The 23259-nt window shown below is 40.0% G+C and overlaps 1 protein-coding gene and 1 long non-coding RNA gene across 18 annotated transcripts in view; one reads left to right on the forward strand and one right to left on the reverse strand.

The window, feature by feature from the left end:
• MBNL1 (muscleblind like splicing regulator 1) overlaps positions 1-7745 on the forward strand; it is a 195936-nt gene extending 188191 nt beyond the window's left edge. For all 17 annotated transcript variants that reach the window (XM_054040206.1, XM_054040220.1, XM_054040219.1 and 14 more), the window contains 2 exons: positions 832-906; positions 4286-7745. In XM_054040206.1, the coding sequence (XP_053896181.1) occupies positions 832-888 (57 nt within the window). In that variant the 3' untranslated portion in view covers positions 889-906; positions 4286-7745. The remainder of the gene's footprint in view (positions 1-831; positions 907-4285) is intronic.
• The window catches only part of LOC128843405 (uncharacterized), a 169716-nt gene that overhangs the window by 2632 nt on the left and 143825 nt on the right, over positions 1-23259 (reverse strand). The window lies entirely within an intron of this gene.

Consider the following 23259-nt stretch of genomic DNA (forward strand, 5'->3'; position numbering starts at 1 on the left):
TTCGATGAAAACACAATACTGTTTTCCCTCATTGATGGCCCTATTCTGCAAGGCCTGTGTATATGCACTCCCACTGACTTCAATCTATATGCCACCCATTGGAGGCTTGCAGGATCGGGCTCCAGAGAGATGGTTGACTTGTGTGCTTCTTTGCTACTTCTAAATATTATCTTGTGGTTTTAATTTTAAAAAAATACTATGGAAAATGAGTTGATAAACTTTAGGAGCCATTGCAAATTCTATTGACAAAGGCCAACATTTTGAGGCTTGTTCACTAGTTTGGGGTGCCTTCCTTTTTTGGTGCCAAACTTTGACACTTTGTACCACACTTTTATAGGGGAGGAGGTTCAGCTCAGCTCAACTGTGGGTCTTCACCCTCTGTGAAAACAGCGTACAAGGTATCTTAAGTTTGGCACCCAAAAATGGAGACACCCAAAGTTAATGATCACTGTGCAAAATTTAGCTGAAGTTGTTTAACTGTAGAGTTTATTGTTTCAAATGAAATACCCAAATCACAAACTTTGTGTAGGCCAACAAAAAGGGCTCTTCTCAATTACTGCACTGCATGAACTTTTGTAGATTTTAACTTCTCTTACTTTCTAAACAAACAATAATACTTATTTACATTAGTCAAACAGTACTTACCACAATGTTTTTCAGTTTTAAGTTGCTACTTTAGCACTTCAGTTTACTTTAACTTATAGTATAAAGTCCACCACCTCACAGCTGATCCCCACTTTTCTGAACCGTTGTTATGTTCTTTAATAAAATGTTCTCTCTCTTGGTTGATTCGTTGCACATGTTATTCATTGTTTACGTTTTTACCTATAGATACCCATAATATCTGCCGAACATCTGACTAGCCACAAGTATGTTACACAGATGTAGACATTTTGTCATCAAACAGTAAGTTTACAATGTATTGCTTGCATAGTTTTCATACTCTCTTTGTGTATGTGTATAACTTGGCATTTTCAGGGACATATTGGATTTTAAAAAAATAAAAGTTATGGAAAAATGTTATGAAAGAATTGATATGGGTTTCTTTGACATTACTCAACTTCTGGCACATGTCAGTCACAGTATTCATATAGAAATGATTTTTAAAAAATATTACAGAAACTGACAAGTGTGTGTGTGTGTGAAATGAGTTGGTGATTTCAATCTACCCTAGTCAACAAAATCACAAGGCTGCCACATCTGGCATTAACAATCACCTTTGCTGACACTTTCAGCAGAGGCCAAGGGTCAAACAGGCAGAAAGCTGAACTCCCCTCTTCCCAGAAACAGATCTCACAGATTCTGTACAGCAGCTACTCAGTAGCCTGTAATTTACAATACTTACCAGAGTTCCCGCCACTCTGCTTTTGCAGGTGATGTACGTGGTGGTGGAATCAATAATCTCTTTCCTATCTCACCTGCAACCCAACCCTTTCTGCTAGCATATTTGGAGTTTGTGCAGAGACTCTTTTCATAATGTTGAACGGTGAGGAGACCATTCCTCAACCATTAGGCTTAAGTGATGTTGAGAATCTTGCTTCCAGCCTTCTGCATTTCACCTTTAATTATGTGATCTGCTTCTTAAAACATCAGCCTCCCATTTTCAGGGGGCTCAGGATGTAGCGAACTCAGTTTCTTTTTATCTGCCCTGTGTTTGTCCCCTCCAAAAGATACAGCAGTTATCAACTTTAAATTAATGCTGTTCATACCCCAAGTACATGAAAGGCCTTTTGGGGAGGGGAGGCCCCAGGTTGTTAGCACTGACACTCACTGTGATGGGGCACCAGTATTTGCTCTAATACCCCCCACTTTATTAACTGGAATTGGAAACCTGCAGGAGCAGGAAGTGTCATGTTAATTACTGTTGACTCACTATGGCAGGTATAAGGAGGTGGAGTCTGATAAGCCAAGTCTACCCCAGTGATTTAGCAATAATTGACCTGCAGCTCCCTGTAAGGTTCCAACACCTTCTAACAGGGTAAAGTAACTGGAGAATGCTGCCATCTCATTCTAGTGCCATCTTGCTGCCCTGCTAGGGAAAGTAACCCTGGGACCAGTCAAGCTAGGGGGGAGGGATAGCTCAGTGGTTTGAGCATTGGCCTGCTAAACCCAGGGTTGTGAGTTCAATCCTTGAGGGGGCCACTTGGGAATCTGGGGCAAAATCAGTACTTGGTCCTGCTAGTGAAGGCAGGGGGCTGGACTCAATGACCTTTCAAGGTCCCTTCCAGTTCTAGGAGATGGGATATCTCCATTATTATTATTATTATTATAAGCTTAGAATGGGGCTCATATAGTATTATTTTGGAATGAACTCTCATTAATAAAACCAGAGTTTATTAAATGAGAATTTAGGTTTTGTTTGAGACTGGACAGAGGCACCACTATCTCTTATGCCCCGTGGGCCATATTTGGGACAAGTCTCTTTACTGAGAGTTGCTTTAGAAAGACCTATTAAATTGCAGTGTCTGCTAAGCCAGACTCTGTAATTGAGAATGAGAATTTAATCATCAGCCTAACTCAGCCTGTGGCTTCTCTTGAGTGCAGGTTGCCAAATTATGATAAATTATGTGTGGTATTTTTGTGAAATAGGTTACATAGTAGAGAGAAGTCATGCTGAGAATACAAGCTCAATTTCTACTTGCATATGTTTGGCTTGAACTACAGTCCTAGATATTATGTTTCAGATCTTTATAATTTAACCTTTCTTCACAAAGAAAGACTTTTACTTGACTTTACCTGTAGCGATTCCCCCCCCCTCCCCCGATCTTTCTATGATGAGATTCTAGTTTAAATTTATGATTTGGGCTGTTCTTTTTTGTTTCTGTCTGATATAGTATCTTATCCAACTACACTAGGCTAACTTAATAGCTGCAGCAAGTAAATATAGCTCTTCACTCCCACGCCCATCCCACTACAGAGGTACTGCCTACTAGTCAGGTTCGAGCTGTAAATAACTTATCATTCACTATGGCCAAGATCCTCTGTGGTATTTAGGTACCTAGTTGCCATTTTTATCAATGATTTGCATAGCCCCTTCATTGTAATCTTTCTTCAGCAGAGGAGAAAATTTATTCTTGACACTAGTTGATGATCAATCCTGAAGGAAAAGGATTGATACCCCTTGTAACTTTTATCCTAGCTGGAGTGATTTCAGATATTATTGTAGTCATAGTCCAGTCCTTTTTAAAAAAATTCACATTAAGCTATTTGCCTTAGCATTATCCTACAACAGTGACTTCCACAGGTTAATTTATTATTGCATTTAAAAACTACTTCCAGTTATTCCTCTCCCCTTACTTGTCTCCTCACCCAATTATATCATCTATTTAATTTCTCCTGATATAAAACACCACCTCCCCTTTCTCAGTTTCTACTTTTATTGCCATTCTCTGGGCCTTTTCTATTTCTGCTATGTCCTTAATGAAATGATGTGCCAAAACGGAATGCTTTATTAAGGTGAGAATGTACTATTGATTTAATATATGGAATCATACAAGTTCCTTATTATTCTGTTAGGCCAATTTTTTCAAATTTTCAAAAGCACCTAAGTGACTTAGGCCCAAAGCCTCAGGCACCTAACTCCCAGTGATTTCAATGGATTTTAATCCCTTAATGGCCTAAATTCTATTTTCAAAACGACAGGCACTTAAGTGTTTATGTCTCTGGGAGTCACTGGGACTTTGGCTCCTAAGTTGCTTAGGCACTTTTGAAAATGTTACCCAAAAATCTTGGTCCCAACAAAGTCAATGGGAATACCGTCTACTGACTCCGTATACTCCAGTGGGACCAGGAACATGGCCCCTAACACAAAGCCAGTAAGTGAGTGGTATATTGTTAATCCTAAGATTTTACAAGGTAGAGGAGGCTATAAAATACAAGAGTTGGGGTTCTCAAACGAGCCGTCAGCCTGCACCCGCAAACCACGCTTCTCCTCCAGCATTTATAATAGAGTTAAATATAAAAAATGTGTTTTTAATTTGGAAGGGGGGGTTGCACTCAAAGGCTTGCTGTGTGAAAGGGGTCACCAAGGCAAAAGTTTGAGAACCACTGTTCAAGAGCAACAGGATACAATTTTATTATACATGGTCAATATGTATATTATGTCTAATATGTCTGCAAAGTAAAACTTTTCTGTGAAGAAATTATTTGAGGGACAATCCTGTAGCCTTTTTGTAAGCAAAATTCCTCTTGACTTCAATGACAGATTCGCCTCATGTTGAGATTGCTTTAAGGAAATGAATGAAAATGCTAAATTCATTTTCTTTCTGCCTGCTTCCCTTTCTAGATCATACTAAAGAGAAAAGGACAGTGTGCTTGGATAGAGAAAAGGACACGAGCATTAGCCATAATGTATATACCGTCAAGCCACACACAAAAATTCCCTCAGCAGTAAGACATCCACATACTGCATGTTAACAAGATGAAACGACAACTTGGAAATCCACTGCACACTGTTGCCTATATACTTTGTACATTTAATTGATATTTGTGCTGAGGTGATCTTATTGTCTAAATCTACAACATTGTCTATCTTTTCTAGCACAGAGGTATGCCTATATATTTAAATATGCATACATAGTCTATTTCCTACATAATCATATATGTCATCTTGAAAAGACAGACTATGATGTAATCATAAATCTATTATGTATTGGTACGTCTGTAGACCAAGATATAATTTTTTAAAGTAAGTTTATTTCTTTCAAGGTTTACAAATAACAAAGGTGCACCTTGTATTTAAAATTGCCATTATAGATGAGAGCGTGCATGCACAGTAATTTTTGTTTAAGAGTAATATTTTTAATGTAATAGATTGTAAGAAGTGGTAAGAGAGGTATCTGACAGAGATGAATGTGCCAAGCAAAACCACAACTGTGTATATTTTAAAGCACATCAATGGCTTTAAGTACCATGTTGTTAAGGATTCTCATGAAGTGCCATAGACTGTACATCAAATTAGAGTATTATTTCTGCAGTGTTATTTTCAGAGCCACATTTTTGCTTATTTTGTTAGTACTATTCAGTCAAAGGCACCATTCTGTTTCAAAACCAAAGCTGTCTCAGAAATGGCCGATTCAACCTAAAATAAAAGTAGACAACAGAAAAACCAACTATCAGTACAGATTAACGTAACACATACTGGACATATAAATATATATAAACTATTTTAAGGCATTGTAGTGTAAAATTTATGCATATTATACTAAATAACTCAATATACAAAAGGGAAAAGCCATTTCTGAGACACACAGTAACAAAAATGTTTGAGGAACTTATTTTGCTTCTATTTATAGCCTCTGTCAAAAGTCAAAAGACTATAAATGCTTTGCAGAGATGAATTTCACTTTTGCTTAAAAGTTTCATCAAAGTCACACTTCAAAATAGTGACTCTAAACAAAGAAGAAAGAAGCACTGACATCAGATGCATGATAAACCAAAATATGAAAAAACTGAGATGTTAATTAGCATAGAATTGGGTGGGTTAAATACCTGGGTGAGTTTTGTGATTTTTTTTTTTTTTTGGTTCAGATTAACTGCTTATAGCCTTAGAAAGCCTTTACAAAATAATAATAATAAAAAAATAGATGTGCATTCAAGTTTTTAAGAATGGATTCATCCAAAGGAATTCCTTTTTGTGGTTTGGATGTTGCAGTTAGTAAAGGATATTTTTGCTCTGTTCAGCAAACTGCTGAAGTGGGGGCCAGGTCACTGGTAGTATAGCATGGAGTGGAAGAAGTGTGAGTTCAGTTATAGAACTTTCCATACTTCCAAGTTTACTGCAAGTTTTTATGCTTGAGAGAGATGCTTTCTAGTATAAGAATGATGTGTTGATTTTACTGATTGTACTGTACATCTATTAAAGCCTTAGATTATTACATTACGGGTTAAAACCCATACCAATGTAATTTCAATCGTGTTAAGAAAGTATAGATGACTTCACATGTTATTGTAGTTACTTACATTACAGAATATTACTTATTTTTCTTGTTAAAATGTAGTTTTTATTTCTTACATTTATTAGATCATTTTCATTTTCTATTACCAGTTGAATACCATTTCAGTTTATAGAATTTTGTTTTATTAGACTATACTGATGACTTTTTCAAAATACAAAAAAAAATAAAAAAATTAAAAAGTAGGTTTTTTTCTTCATAACATATTCAGTTTTGAATTTACATGTAGTGTCATGAGTATTTGTATTATTGTTAACTAAATGATTTATATTTTACTGATTTAATATTACAATGTAAGAACGTCAGTCATTGTTAGTTCTTGTCTAGTTTTCATTAAAAGAACAAAGATCTTTTATATGGATATCTTATAATTATATAATCATTGCTAAGTAAGAAGTTCAGTTGTTGCTATCGCAACAATCCTGGCAGACAATTGAATAATATTTTGATGATTTATTTTGTTTGTAATTAGTTATTATAAGAAAATCTAGTTCCTAGATATTAGAATAAAATTTATTTTCTACTGTATCCATTTCAAATGTTAAAATATTGTTTAAATATTTTTTGAAATCCCTGAATATCAGGCCTTGTTATAAATAAGCTGCATAATCAATAGATCAAGGGACTTTTTGTTGATAATCCAAATACTCAAAGTTTACGTAACAAGAATTAAAGCGTGTGTGCAAACTCTTGAGGGTTGATTATGCTGCAGTTTAGCATGTGGGAACGTATAGAGAGAAGGTTGACTTTTTGCACTTCTGTATATAGTCAAAAAAGAGAGAAACCTGTATAATAGTAAGATCTTATTTTGAATAAAAATGTCTATAATTACAAGGAGTTTTGTTAAGGCGAATAAAATGACAGGCTGAACAAAATTGCTTGCAAAAGTGGCACAGAGTTAGCACTCCATACCCCTTCAAAAAAGTTGCTTTGCTTTATGTGGACAGCTTGTAGTTTGCCAGGATTTTTTCAGCTGGAAAGATATGCCATCCTTCCAAGATCTCATGACTGACAAAAGCTCCACTGGTTCAAATCTGCCTGAAAATCATTACTTTAAAAAAAAAAATTAAAAAAAAGCAGGTACTTCAAACCATCAAGGTGAAATCATGGATTAAATATTCCGTACATTATTCAAAAACTACTGCATGTTTAAAGTATCAAAAACAAAAAAAAAATAAAAAACAAAAAAAAATAAAAAACAAAAAAAACAACCAACAACTATATTAAGGATATATTCTATTCAAAGCCGTTTCTGACAATTTCAGTGGTTTATTGTTCACAAAACAAAAATCTTCAAAACGGATATTGACTTTCACAAAAATTAAATCATGAACAGGCAAACCAAACAGCACACTGTAGCTGTAGTTATGTGATTATTTTTTATTGTAATGGTCCTGTTCTTTTAGCAGGTGAAAAACAAAAACCTATCAAATGTTACCATTTGAATGAAAAGCACTCAAGAAACCATGTAATTACATAAGCCAAAGCTGAAAATAAAAATGATTAGGCCATTATTTTATCTGGAATATTCAATATTCACACTGATTAATTAATAATGTTGCACTTACTTGCAACCCTGCAACTTTCATCTGCTGAAAGGACAGATGTGCTTGGTTTTACTATTATGTAATCACAGACTTACTTTTTGCTTGTAGTTGCTGCAAATTATGTACTCTGTCCTGGGCTGCAATTTGTTTCCATGCTTATTTTATTATTACTGCTATAGTTGACCTTGCTGTATGGAAAAATAAAGTGAAATTGCCCTAATAAAACTTCTCTTTCTTAATTATATTTTTCTATTTCAGATTAAAAATTACATTTGTTTTGTTTTGTGTGCATTTTTAATGGATTCACACATTTTTGTCCAAGGGGGATTATTTAAATGAAAAAGATTCTGTCTGCTCTCATATTTTTAATTTACAGTGTACATCATATTACATATGCAATACAGACCATGAAACAGTCTATTATATCCAAATCAGACATTTGCAATCCTTTACAGACCTGTCCATGCATTACTGAACATTCATTTTCTGAGTTCCTGACTTCATAGATTCATAGATTTTAAAGCCAGGAGATACTGTTTTGATCATCTGATCTAACTTTCTGCATAACACAGGCCAGAGATCCTTACCCAGTAAGTTCTGCAAAAAGCTCATAACGTCTGGTGGAGCTATAGCATATATTTAAGAAAGATATCCAGTCTAGATCAAAGAATTCCAGTGATGGAGAATCCGTAATTCAGAAGTTCCAATAGTTAATTACCCTCATGGTTCAAAATGTACACCTTATTTGTGTATCTTATTTACACCTTATTTGTGTAGCTTCAGTTCACAGGCGCTTCATAAAAGCAAAATATTAAAAGTAGATTATTTCCCTAAAGAAGGTTATTTCTGCTTCCTGATAATTATATTTATTCAGGGAGGCAAAGTATTAAATTGTTGAGGATTTTGTCCATTCAGTGTTGTATACATTGGAGACATGAAGCCATATCATGCCAATCATTTTTGAGTAGCACACCCCATGGGAAATTCTAATTACAAATTGATGGTATTATAGAGCACTGGTGCCCCCAAGAAAAATACCAACAATGTCTTGCCAGTTACCCACATAAGGGCAAATCCTAACTGTACCCCTGCGGGACCTTCCAAACTCTCATTTTTAATTAATTTGGTTTGTTTTTTAATTATGTGACTTTTTGGCACCTGGGAACGGGGGCTAATAGGACTGGCTACAGTCAAGCAGAATGTGGCCATTGCCTGCGGAATTATCACCACACTTAGCTCAGCTGCTACACCTCCATCTTAACTGCAGAAACCCTCATCCGAATCTGGTCATGTATCACTTTGGGATGTGGTCTGGCCATTGTCCAACAGGGCTCCATCTTGCAAATAGATTCACAAACAGAGATTTCCACTCCCATGTGGAATATCATTGAGGATCCATGTGTAAAATCTATTTGCAGGATTCCACTCTCTGCCTCCCCCTTTACCCCCCATTCTGTTTGTTAGCCGTCCAACCTGTGCTATGCAATGTTATATTCATGTTAGTTCCAGGATATCAAAGACACAGGGTGCATGAGGTAATATCTTTTACTGGACCAACTTCTGTTGGTAGGAAAGACAAGCTTTCAGCCTACACAATCAGCAGACCTGAAGAAGAGCTCTGTGTAAACTCAAAAGCTTGTCTCTCGGTCTCCAGCAGCAGTTGGTCCAATAAAAGATAGGCCCTCACCCACCTTGTCTCTCACATATGCTGGCATTTGAAACTGTGTGAAAGGTGAGTTATTTTACCAACTATGTTGTTTAGCCCTGTATTAAAACTCCTGTTTACTCAATGCCTAAGTTTGGAAGTTGCAGCTAAAGGCAAGAGATTCAAAGGTTCTAAGGCCAGAAGGGACCACTGTGATCATCTAGTCTGACCTCCTGTATAACACAGGCCATAGACCTTCCCTGAATTAATTCCTGTTTGAACTAGGGCAGATCTCTTAGAAAAACACATCCTGCTAATTTTAAAAAATCACCATCGATGGAGAATCCCCCACAAACCTTGGTCCATTGTTCCAGTTGTTAATTCTCACTGTTTGAAAATGTGCGCCTTATTTCTAGTCTGAATTTATCTAACTTCAGCTGCTAGCCATTGGATCTTGTTTTATCTTTGTCTGCTAGATTGAAGAGCCCATTGTCAAATTTCTGGTTCCCATATAGGTACTTACGAAGTGTGGTCAAGTAAACACCCCTTAAGCTGCTTTTTAATAAGCTAAATTGATCACTATAAGGCATGTCTTCCAATCCCTTTATTGTTCTCATAGCTCTTCTCTGAACACACTCCAATCAATCAACAGCCTTGAATTGTGGACACTAGACCTAGACACATTCCAGAAGTAGTTGCACCAGTGCCAAATACGGAGGTAGTATAACCTCTCTACTTTTACTGAAATTCCCCAGTTTAAACATCTATGGATTGCATTAGTCCTTTTGGCCACAGCATCATATTGGGAGCTTACATTCATCTAATTATCCATCATGATATGAGGCCGCACATGGGTACTACTTGGTCATTAGTGAGCAACAGGTTACCTTCAGCTGAGCTTCCCTGCTCTCATTATACAGGTGTTCAGGGCAAAAGCTATCACAGTAGTTAAGGCAAGAAGAGTATGGGCTCGTACCTGGGTTTATAGGACTGGCTTGAGTCCCATGCTGGGGGAGTTTTCTGTTTACGTTCTATTCGTGTTAACTGATTTTATTCTCTCGATCCCTGGAGGAAAAGACTTGATGCTCTGTGATTGGTTTTGCTCCTGCCTAGTCAGCCCACCAGTTGACAATGCTGATTTCCAATGAGTGCTCCAAGAGGGCCAGTCAGTGAGTGTTTAACCGGTTCAAATACAAACTACTTATACCTGTAACTCTAACAGGGTGGCCAGCCCATTTAAGACCCAGGTGGCTTGGGGCCAGTCAGCCTGCTGAATTAGCCCTTCCCTGCTATGTCTGTGTAGGGTTTGGGACTTAAAAGGAGGAAAAGGCATCAGAAATGGAAGTCCCTGGGCAAAGCTACCAGTGGAGGGGGAGAGAAGGCAGGTAAGTTATGCTGGCTGAGGAAAGGTGCTGTAGGGACTTTTCTGTAGCAAACCCTGAGGAGAGAAGGCAGTCAGAGAAGAGAAGAAGTCCTAAAGATTAACAACAGGGGGGCTGGCCTCCAGAGGAAGGCACTGCTCTGTAAGCAGAGTGGGGAAAAGACTGTGTACAGCTAAGTTGGGGTGAAGCACCGACAGAGGGTTACTTTGGAGCCTGAGTTGGAAGAGGAGCCCAGATGGGGCAGACTCCCCTGGCTGGGGAGGAATGTGGGGAGGTGGCAGCTGGACAATGAGACAGGCCATTGCCAGTGGGAGCCTGTGTAAAGTAGGGAGTTGAAGGCGGAGCCCAGCGGAGCAGGAGACTCTTGTTCTGATGTATTGGAGTGGGGACTAAAGGACTCTGTCCCCTTGGAAGGGGTTGAACACTTTAAAATGGCTTCGCTGGACAGCATCTGGAGTAAGCCAGTGATGGTTGTGGGGAAACTGAGGTAGTGCTGCAACCCTGGGTTTTGCTGAGCGTATTTGCAATTAGTGTGGTTGGGCAGAATGTAATTATTTAGTAACTCTAGAAGCAGAGGGCCTGGTTCTTAGCTCTGCTATGCCAGTCTTGTACTGAGGCAAATATAGTTACCCGACAGGGCCTGATGCTGATTAATGGCTGTTTTTACACAACTGTAATGCCTGTATGTTCAGTAGAGGTTACACTAACCTAAATGAGACCAGAATTGGGTCTATAGGGCTTCTGTAGATTGTGCTCTTTTACTGGAATCAAATGTATATAGCAAAATTATGCTTCCTACTTTTATAACAATGAGCACTTATATAGCACATTACAAACCAATGCATGTTCACAGCATTATGCAAACATTAAGGGACAAAATCTGCTCTCGGTAGCAGTAAATTTCATATACACCATAATGCTGTCCCTATTTTTATAGCTAGCATTGATTGACCGAATTATTGGATGTGAGGAAAAGAAGTGCTCAGAAGATAAAGGTAAGTGCAATATATTATTTATTTGAATGGCAAGAGAACCTTGGAGCCCCAGTCATGGACCAGGGGCCTCATTAGAATCATAGAATGTCAGGGTTGGAAAGGACCTCAGGAGATCATCTAGTCCAACTCCCTGTTCAAAGCAGGACCAATCCACCGACAGTGTTTTGTTTAACCCCAGTTCCCTAAATGGCCCCCTCAAGGATTGAGCTCACAACCCTGGGTTTCGCAAGCTAATGCTCAAACCACTGAGCTATCCCTCCCCTCTGAAGTCTAGTCATTAATATTTTACATTTGTCCACTCTTCTAAACCAAAGAGGGAAGATAACCAAGGTGTAGCGAACAAGGGGATTGTGATACTCGGAATACAACATGTCAGTAGAAGTGCTAAGTGAAGCCAAAAAATTGTTGCCATACAGCAATTCTGACACTAACTGCCTGTAGCGCACACACTCCAGGTCCATGTGCATTGCCCTTCCATAGTTGTTTGACAGATATCCCGTTTATAGAGTGTTTCCTCTCTCTTATATGCTGCTCTGTCAAGAGCTGCCATGTCACTCAGTCAACTGCACCAGTGCTCTATCCCAGGAGGTGCATTTCCAGTGGGGTAGTGTCAGATGATTTGGTGGCTTGAAAGAATGAGGGTTCCTGTGAGATTCAGGTTGGCAGCCCTAGAGATAAACTAATCAGGACTTACCTTTTGTTCCAGCCAAACTTTAATTCTGAAGAGTACCTCTGTCTTCCCAAAGGGTCCTGATTTTTGGACAGCTCCATCACAGCTGTAACACTATTTAAAATGTATAGAGAGGGCCCAGAAGTAAACCTGGGAATTAGAATTCCTTCTACAGTCACACTGAGGGACACAGGATAGGAAAAAGTTGTTTAGGGGTTGGAAGGAAGGGAAGGGTATGTACCCATCTTGTGTGCCAGTTGTTTGGTTGTATTAGTATGAGTTACATAATATACATGGATGGATGTAGGGAATCCTCCATGACCACAACACTTAAACATCTCAACTTTGGACATACAGACTAGAGAGAATTTTCTGGTGAATCAGACAGAGGCTTCTGCCAAGTGGTAGCCAATTTCATTGCCTGGCAGGTCAGTTTCTCGAAGAAGAAATTTGTATCTTGGCATCAGGGAATTTTCCTAGTGTAATTTGCTTTATTTACAGTGAGAGCAGTAGATGCCTGAAACAGCAGTGGTCAAACACCTAGGAAATTTCTCCTTCTAGGAATTCTAGCAAAAAACCAGTACCTGGTTTTCCCACTCTGCTCTAGGTACTGACTCTAGTATGAGAGGTTACATCACAAACCCTTCTCCTGTTTGCAACAAACCCCCAAAAAGAAATTGTAAAAGAAAACTAACAATAATATAGCATGTCTTCGGAGACTGAATATAAGAAAAAGAATTTGTAAAACTCTGTGGAACATTGCCACCTGGTGACTTCTGTCATAATAATATTATGCCCACTGCTTTCCCAGTGCTGTGTGGTTAAGATTGGCAGGGAGATTCCTAAATCCTGATTCCATTTATACTGAAATGCCTCCATACTTATCCCCCTACACCTGTGACCTTTATTGAGGAAGGGACATACTGATGCAGCAGGCCTGACATGCTCTCCAATTTTAGCAAACCTGGGGATTCCAGGACTGCTATTGCAAAACACGACCAAGGTGATTGACTAATAAAGGTCTAATTTGTAGGAATAGCTAAAATCAATCTCTTTTGGAGGGTGGGGTGGGGCATACAACTTGTAACTGAACATCAAATGTTTAAAAAAACCATCCAGACTAAGCATGAATCAAGTCCAAATTTTTGATAGTTAGAATGAACATTAAAGAATAAATAAACCAACAGATTCCACTCCTCTTTGCTGTTCTGAGGCTTTAAGAAATGAACTGAAATCCCTCTTGTAAAATAGAACTGTACAAATATGGATTACTGCAAAACTGCTTTCTGCTAAGTACAGCTTTCCTTTCCAGTTTGAGATGTTCATTATCTCCAATATGAACACTGACGGGGACAGTACTACAGAGAACGACAGGTGTTGAAATGGAAAATTACTTGCCATAGGCAGCAAACAAGTAATCACAATCTTACCCTTTGTTCTGCAGACTTATAAATGGAGCTCTGATTTTTCCAATCTTTAAGATGGCTTATGGGCATGAGAGAATGCTGTACATACAGGGAAATCACTTGAGCACAATCATGATGGGATTGTTTGTTTTTAATCAGACACTACTTTTTAATTTTGTAATAATCAAAAAATACATTTACCTATAAATGATAAGTGATTTGTTAAATATTTTTAAGGACTTGTGAAGTTCATAAAGCTGCAATATGCTTTTTAAAAAAAATCTACTGTTTTGTCTCCATTGCTAAAGTAGCTCTGACTAGCATAGAGTTCCAGTAGATGTCAGTGTTGGAATTTGGTGAGCTCTGGGAATCTGTCCAAGCCCAGTGCCATACTAAACAGATGGACAGTGTAAGCAGTTCTTAGAGCATCACCAAGTAGCAAGGGTATTTGGGAAAACCTGCTTGCTGAGGGACTTCTGGAATGCATGCTACCTTGCTAGATCGTGCCTTTGTTTTAAACAGTGAAACATCATGTGATTGTATTATAAACTCCTCTTAAATGCTGATGGTGTTTCCTTGCTATCTGAGGGGGTATCAACATAAATGCTCTTTTTTTTATTATTATTTTATTTTGCCTCATCTCTATAACACGCATACTGAATTTGTGCCCAGAATGTAATGAAGAGAGAACTTTGAGCCTCCTAAGGACTTGAAGGGTTTTAATGACAGAGTTTTATGCCGATGCTCTAAACAAAGATCACAGGTCATGGATGTGAGTTAAGGAACAGTGTCAAAATCAGAAAAGCAGCGGTCCCTGTTAGAAAGGAGGAGTTTAACAATGTTTATACTAAAATATTTGTTTGGCTGTCTTGGACCAGATTGTATATTGGTGTAAATGTGAATGAATTTGGGTCAGGAATCTGTGCTTAAGAGTTCTGCTTGGCCTTGTCTTTCAACTACTTAGAGATTTACTTCACTCTTTATGGCATTATTGATAATCCTACAGTATGCTACAAGACTATTTTCATAGCTGTTATTGTGACAATAGGCAGCTCTTCAGTGATAAAAATGTTGTACAAGCCTCTTAGCTGGTGGCACCACCAAGGATAAGATGATTGTGGGGGCGGGAAGGGGATTAAGAGTGCAAGCAATGTATCATTTGAAAATAAGAATTGTAATACAAATTAAGGGCTAGATTCAAGGCCCCACTGGGATTCGCAAAACCCCTGCTAAGCTGCTCTTGAAACCTGTAGGCACAAACAATTGCTCACTGCTTAAACTTTTGCAGTAAAAGTTTCCTAGGCACTTATGTTTTGACCACTGATCATGTGCACTGTAGCCGCATGGTAGGAGTCTGGACACCTAAGCCCCAGTGCAATGCACAAACTGGAGGAAGATTGGTATTGGTGGTAGAGTTATGGGAGGAACACCTATCAAGTAAGCATGCTCAGACCTCACCTACTGTTTTGGGCCCCTATAGGTGGGCCTACCCAAAAAGGCCAGGTGGGAGGATCACTCCTTCACAACTTTTAGCCCAGTGGTTAGGATACTCAGCTGGGTTGCAGCAGACTCCCAGTTCAAGTCTAGGAGAGAGGAGACTTGACAGGTACTTCCACCTCCCAACTGAGTGCTCTAACCACTGGGCTCTGGGATCTTCTGATGTGGAGCTCCTTCAATCTCTCCTGTTGCACTGTTGATAAATAACAAAAGAATCACAGAGCCAGAGGGAGAGAACAAGCATGGGTGACTTTGTACCCTAGTGATTAGAGCATTCACCTGGGATGTGGGAGACCAAGAATTCAGTCCCCCTGCACCAATCTTTTATTATTATCCACAGTGGAACAACTTCAACAGGAGAACCAAAGAGAGTCCGTCCCCCCCCCCCCATATCAGCATATCCCATAGCTCAGTAAGTAGGTCGTTCACCTTGGAGGTGGCAGATCCCCGGTCAAATTCCTTCTTCCATTCAGGGGCAGAGGGGACTTGAACTGGGAGTCCCACGCATTCCAGGTATGTATCACTAACCAATTTGGGCCGGGTGCTGATGGGGTGTGTAACATGAACACTGATCCATGCCCCCCCAAAGACCTATTTGGAGGAGGGATTCATCTTTGTTTCAAAAACAAGTATCTTCTTCCTCATTTAAAATAATAAGAATCCAAACATAATGGGCAGAGATCTTCAGCTAATGTAAATCAGTGTCACTCCAGTGACCTCTGCGGAACTACCCTGGTTCTCAGTAGCTGAGAATCTGGCTTTAGCAGCCAAATTCTGCTCTCCTTTGCACCAACATTAATTCAAAATAACTCTCCAGTGGTTAGTGGAGCCACGCTGGATTTATACCAGAGTTACTAAGAAGAGAATTTGGCTCTATGTATTCACTTTTTTCCTTCCTGGGTGATTACTGTGACCTGACAGTTCTGGCATAACTGGGATTAATACCCTAATCTGCTGATTCTCTGTAAATGGCTGTGTGAATGAATAAACTGGACTCCTCTTGTTCTCCACAGACAATACACAGCCTAGGTAGTGTCAGTGCAAATTTACCCATACTGCTCTGCGGTTGTGCCTTAACCCAGACTTAGGGGAACCACTTCCCTGTTTGTGCACATGGTGTTCTATGGGGGGGCACATTGGACACCTTTTTCTTTCAAGCATTGTAGTTGCCGGGAGTAGAGGGTGTGAGTCACGGTCTCTCATTCTTATACCACTCTCCCCTCTTTGAGGGTTACACCCAGCTGGGGTGCAGGTGACAAGCAGTCTCTTGTGCATATGAGACTTGAACTGTCTCTGTGATTAAATGTAAATTTCTTATTCACACCTTCCCCCGCCAGAGAATGGCTGCTTAAGCAAGTGATAGCCCTTAACACTTGGCTAGGGCCAATGTCTTTGTCTCTGAAAAACTTGTTTGTGTGTGTTACCCAGAATTACAGCATATTTTAATAATTATCATAGAGTAGAATCTCATAACTTCACAAATATTTCAACAGAATAATGATATTCAGCAGATGATAACTTTTCAAATGATATCTCAAAAGGCATAATTGTACAAAATGTATCACAGGCTTGTAAAAGTCATGAACAGAATAGTGTAGACCATCGCTACACTACTGCAGGGTGGCAGTATGATACACTGAGGATGACATAAGTTAAAGAAGTTATTTTCATCTCTATCGGCTATTGGTGTGACTCTTCCAGCCTCTCTTCTTTCCTACCCCTGTCCCGTCCTCCCCCCCGGCCCGATGATGGAGCTGGCTACTTGTCAGTGTAGGCATATCTCTTTTTCAGTTGGCTGTTCTACAGACTGCTGTAATATGGGCCAGTCAGTCATTTATGTGTGTGTTTGGGGGGGACGGGGGACGGGGGGGAGGAGGGGAGCTGGGGGTTTGTTTGCGACTGTTTGCCATTTAAAACAACAATAGTATCAAGGGTACTCTCTGTAATTTTGGACACCAGAGTATAAGCAATTAAAATGTTAGCATGCTGTACTGTTGCCAGCTGTTCAGTACTGGTTTTAGGCCACTGAAAACTTGTCACTGATTTAATACACTGCCAATCATAGGATGGAAGGGAAATCAAACATGGATTGCACGCTTTGTTAACAAGTCCTGTCCATCTTTCAACAATAGAAGAAAACGTTGTTAGTTTAAATCTTGATGGAGACTGAGTGGGCTGTTTGGGTACATAATCTCTGCAATTTCTTGGAATTGCAGAAGTAGATGGTCAATATGCTCCAATACATGTTCATGCTGTATCCTCCATGTGTTGCAGAACTTGATTACTGTCTAATAACTCATCTTCCTCACCTGACCTCCTGGGTTTAGCAAATACTTAAATAAAGTTCCAACTCCCATGCAACTCTGAGACCTTTCCATTTACTTCAGTCAGAGTTGGATCAGGTTGAATGAATACATGGCACCAAAGAGGCAGATAGGACCATTGAAGTTTAAGATTCCAAAACAATTAGAAGTTATTTCAATCCGAGTGTGACAGCTACCCTGTCTGCTCATCTTGAGTCAACATGTATTAGTCAATAATGCTTCTTTATGACACTGACTTAGAAATCTCAAGGTAATTGGAAATTTAGCAGATAGTGACGCCCCACCTTTCATTAAGAGTAACGGTACAAGTCTGATATTTGTCCTACTTTTATGTAGCCCACCTCATCACAGCAATTCACAACTCTCGCAGTGTGTTGGCAAATCTTTCTTCCTGGCATCTGGGTTCTCATCTTGTCAGTAGCAAGATTATAGTTCAGACCCAGATGGCTAAAAGGCAGTATACACATAGCAGATTACCATACAGTGCAGCAGAAGATATACATACTCTTTATCATAACCCCTCTTATTTGGGACAGACTATAAATAACAGTATGTTAATGTAAGCACCAGAGTCAGAAGATTTAGAGGAATGGAGCTCTCTGCTCCCTCTAAAGGGGAGAAGAAGAAAAACCAGGTCTGGCCAATTCTCTTTCCATGAATTATAATGTTGCTTACCCACAATTCCGCCAACTGAGTTTTGTTGCTTAGTTTGAAATTTTGTTTCTATTCTAGATAAGAGTATTATTACTGTGCTCATGAAAGGGAATGGGAATTGTACAGGCTATGCTCTGGAGTGAGCGGGCCACGCTGACTGAATGGATAGTGAACTTTGGCTTGGCAGCAAAATCCACTCTGTCCTGAAAGAGAAGGAGAAGGGTGCTGGGCTAGAGACGAGGGTTCTAACCCCCGGAGCGAGCATGCTGTGTAAGGATTCTGTTTTTTGCCTTGGGATGTCCACCTGGCAATTCTGTGCCCAGACTCAAGTAGCAAAATCACTGGTGCAGAGTGAGCTGATACTAGCCATTATCGGAGATGTCCAGTCATGTCTTTATATTAACATAATAGTCAAAACATGGTTTAGTTTTTTATAAAAAACTAAAGAGCCACTACTATTTTATACTCCTTGATCTAGAAAATAAGATTTCCAATCTGTAGTATGCAATTTTTTTCAGCATTTGCATTTCATGAGAAACTCTGAACATATTTATTTTTTTTTTTCAATCTGAATTGGAATGACAGCAAACTTCTAAATGTCCAAATATCCCCTGGAACAGAAATTCCATGTTTTAACCTGCTCTCTTTTTAGACAGCAAAAAGGATGGTGCTAAAAACTGTCATGCTGCTATAACTTTAGCACCATCTAGCTAACTCCCACAGTAACTCATTCCATCTGGGCAGATGTAGGCCAGGAGAAGAGGCAGAACTAATATTGGGTTTGGAGGATGGGATTGACTGGAGATTTGGGGGGAGGAGAGCTGTGGGGATGACAGCTCCTGCAGCAGGGGCCAACATCCGCTTGCCCAATAAACTTTTGCGAGTGGCAACACTGTCCATGATTTTTGGGGCATCTGACTCACGGTTTTTGGTAGTTAGTACTACTGCAAATATAACATTAAGTAGTATGCTTCTCAAGTGTCATTGCAGTACTTTGGTCATTACAGTTCCATACTCTTCAGTCCATTCTATGTAACCATCTGCCATAAATATGAAAACATTGGCAATAATGTATTGCCAAAATAATTTTATTTTTTAATTAGAAAAATACCCTTAATTCTCAAAGTATTTCCTGACTGGGGGTCCTCTGGCACTTTTTTTTTTAAGGCCAGAAGGGGCCACTGTGATCATCTAGTCTGATCAACTGCACAGCAGAGGCCATAGACCTTCCTTGAAATAAATTCCTGTTTGAACTTACACTTACAAGCCCTGATTCTCCAGGGCTGTTGAATCTGTCGGGTATATTATTCTGTTTCATTGTGACTGCAGTGGAACACCACAAGAATGCAGCAGCCCGTTCGGGAGTGCAGGAAAGCACTGAAGCAGCTAAAACACTTGATAGGGGGCACATAGCACCTCAGGGGATTAGTAATTGGATATGGAGTCTTTCACTTCTAGGTCACTCATATCCAGCTCAGGAAAACGGGAGCCAAAGCCCGTACCATCCGACAGCTGTTCAGTGGCTTGTGTCAGACTGAAACATGCAGCTATTTCCCAGTGGACATCTGTCCCCATCACACAAGCTACCATTACAAATGGTACTAATTGGCACTCACCCTGATACGCAGTAGAAAGAACAAGGATTAAATGAGCACGAACTAAACATATATACAAAAGCACAAAGAGGTACAGTCCATGTATTCCCCTCCCCCCCCCCCCCCAAGGAGCCGGGGTACAAACTCAGACTTGGTTTGTTCCATAACTTCAAAGGGGCTTAGGCCATGCTTCTCTCTTCACCATTTCTTGTTAGCTAGCTTAGGCAGCTCTTGAGTCAAATCACTGGCACTTGTAAATCCCATTCCTTGGCACCTAAGTCTCCCCATGCACTGTGTAGGGAGACAGGGTGCCTAACTCAGACTTGTGAATTCCACCATGGTGCTGAGCAGTTAGGCACTGCAGTCCCCCTTGTGAATTCCACCCTCAATGTTTGTTGTTTTCCCTCTTTCCTTCTCTCCTTCCAATTCTCCTTTCTTCTGCTATATTCTGTCCTTTCCTCACTCTTTGAATCTCTTCCTTCTCTTTGGCCTAAACCCTAATAATTGTCCCCTCTTGACTAACTCCTTCTCTTTTCCATGGTCCCACCTTTCACCTCCTATCCACACCCAGGCTCCTCTTCCTAAAATTCCAACCATACACAACCCCACATCCCTGCAACTTCTCATTCATAAGCTCAACTCAAGATAGGGTTGTCACACTCAAACCCAGCTACAATGGATCGACACGAGGCACTGGTTTGGACAGCAGCAGTGGGAGTATCTTTCTCCTCCAAATGTAACTATAACTATCCAGTTAGGCCATGCTCTGTAAATACTCAATGGAGCCCAACAGTTCTGTCAGACACCAGTTTCTTGACCTGCATAGTTACTTATTGTACCTGTGCATATCTTTGTTTCAATCCTTCAGGTGATGAGGTATTTGAAATATTTAAAAAAAAATCTGAATGATTTACACAATAGGTGGTAACAAACACCAAAATATAGAGCTATTTCACAAGAGGCTGAGGTGGCAAATACTTTCCTTTTACACTGGGGAGTTGCAGTAGAATAAAATAGCAAGAAATCGGCATGAATCAGGTTGGGTGAGTTGCATGGAAAGGAAAGGTCACACCACAGTGGCATCCTTTGGTGCTGTATAACTGTGCCACTGTCTTATGAAGCTGCAATGTGGAATCTTGCAGCACGTAGCCTGGCGGGGGGGGGGGGGGGAGGAGGAGGGGATAGTAAGAGATGAGCAGTCCGGACAGTAATTGTTCTCTTTTTCAATCTTTGGCATAAGAGGGCACCGTATATAGCTGGGGAGCCTTCCACGGCAGTGGTATTGTCAATTTCAGGAAACGTATAGCAAGAAATCAATCATAAGCATGTTAAAGAACAGGAGCTAGCACCAGTAGACTTTAAAAAAAAAAAAAAAAAAGTTTGCACTGATTTAATGTTACTGTACAGAGGGTCTCCTGGGACATATAGGCCTGATTTTTTTCAGATGTGCTGCACACCCACAAGGTCATCTGAAGTGGGTGAGGCAGCAGGTGCTGATTACCATTGAAGATCAGGCACATCATGTCTATAAAGCTGCTCCCTGCTGCCTTCCCTCCACACATCTAACCTAAATGCGTGCATTCAGATTGAAATTTGTCTGTGTGTACCATAATCTAATTTAAGATAAAATCTAAGCCCAGATTCTCACTGCATCATATTTCCACTGAAGCTATGCCAGTTTATGTTGGCTGAGAATCTTTCCCTTTTGCTTTGTTAGTACCCGGTAGTACACTGCAAAAATCTGAAGTGGCTAGCAGCTGGATAACTCCCCCAACTTCAATGGCAGCAGGGAAAGGTCCCTGTAGGGGAGCTGCCCAAACAGCCCAGTAGGAACATTTCCTATTGGTTCCATAGAGAGAGAGCCAATCTCCCCCCCCCTCTTTTTTGTAGACTTCTTATAAGAATCAGTGAATTTCCATAATAGCATAAATGTTCAGCCAATGCAGAAATGAGAAGTATACCCAAAGCACAACTGTAAATCACTGGATTAGTGTGGGTTGTGGTGTGTGTGTGTGTGTGTGTGGTTTTTTTTTTTTTTTTTAAATCACTAAAGGCTAAATTATCCAGATGAATTAACACATCACAGGAAAATAGCCAATAAATGGAGACCCAAATGTGAAGAAATACTATGGTAATTTTAATGAACTGTATATTACACTATTAAGCCACAGCCAAAAATTCACTATAGTCAACACACCAGCAGGGTGGAGCAAAGCGTCCCTTAATCATACAATATCATCAGCATGTCAAAATAGCCAGCTTGAAATTTCAGCGTGAGTATTTCATTCATAAATTCCTGTGATGGGTAGAAAGAAAGGGAGAAAAAAGTCCAAGCACTTTGGCAAACAAGTTGTGGTATCTATTGGAAACTTATACTGCACTTAAACAAATGCATGGTTCCCTTTAAGAGCAATAAGACAATTATGGGATGGAAAAAAACTGGTTAAGCCCTTCTGACAGATTTTTGTCATGTTAAGTTAACATTCTCTGTAAGGTGGGAGCTATGTATTTCATTAGACCAGGGGTAGGCAACCTATGGCACGTGCGCCAAAGGCGGCATGCAAGCTGATTTTCAGTGGCACTCACACTGCCCAGGTCCTGGCCACCAGTCCATGGGGCTCTGCATTTTAATTTAATTTTAAATGAAGCTTCTTAAACATTTTAAAAACCTTATTTACTTTACATACAACAATAGTTTAGTTATATATTATAGACTTTTAGAAAGAGACCGTCTAAAAAACGTTAAAATGTATTACTGGCACATGAAACCTTAAATTAGAGTGAATAAATGATGACTCGGCACACCACTTCTGAAAGGTTGCCGACCCCTGCATTAGACGTTTCCTTTCAGATACCTGCAGCAAGAACTAGGGTTGCCACCTTTCTATTGCTGGCAACTGGACCCCTGAGGCCCTGCCCCTTTTCCACCTCTTTCCTGCCAAGGCCTTGCCCCCATAACTTGCTGCTCTACCCTCCCCCTGTCACTCACTGGGTTGTCTCCACCTTCTCTCCCCCGCGCCCCCAGAGCTGGACCACCTCTGCTCCAAGGCTGGGGTGAGAGCTGCTGCAGCCTGACAAGGAGTCTGCCTGTAGGTAGAAGGCAGCCCTGGGTTAATGACCAAGTGCCTCCCCCTGCCCCGTGGTAACTGGATTGCCATATAAACCTAAATAGAAGCCCATTTTACTGTGGTCCATTCAGAGGCACATTCTACCCTGGGAGTCTTTTATCTCCGTTATCTTGGTCCTAGTTATGTTCTCAGATGCTCAGGATTCTCACTTGGAGTTCATTTGCCTCTTATCTCTGTGTGTATTATTCACAGGTTGAGGATCATTCATGTTTTTCCCCCACACCTCATTGTAGCCAAACTGCTAAAATGGCTGGCTCATATAGTTCCACTAGTTAAAAAGCCTTTTCCTCTGTGATTTGAATGTGGTGCTGCTTTCCTTAATGGACCCTCCTTTTGAAACTCATGTTCATTATGTAAACTCTATAAAAATGGCATGTAATGGCTATTACTTCCTCTTGCAGAGAGTGAAATACAGGCTTTGATGGTGGGCCCCTATGTGATGTATTTCCTAAAGACAGAGTT

This window comes from Malaclemys terrapin, chromosome 9 (genome assembly GCF_027887155.1).
Source record: "Malaclemys terrapin pileata isolate rMalTer1 chromosome 9, rMalTer1.hap1, whole genome shotgun sequence".
Classification (NCBI taxonomy): domain Eukaryota; kingdom Metazoa; phylum Chordata; order Testudines; family Emydidae; genus Malaclemys; species Malaclemys terrapin.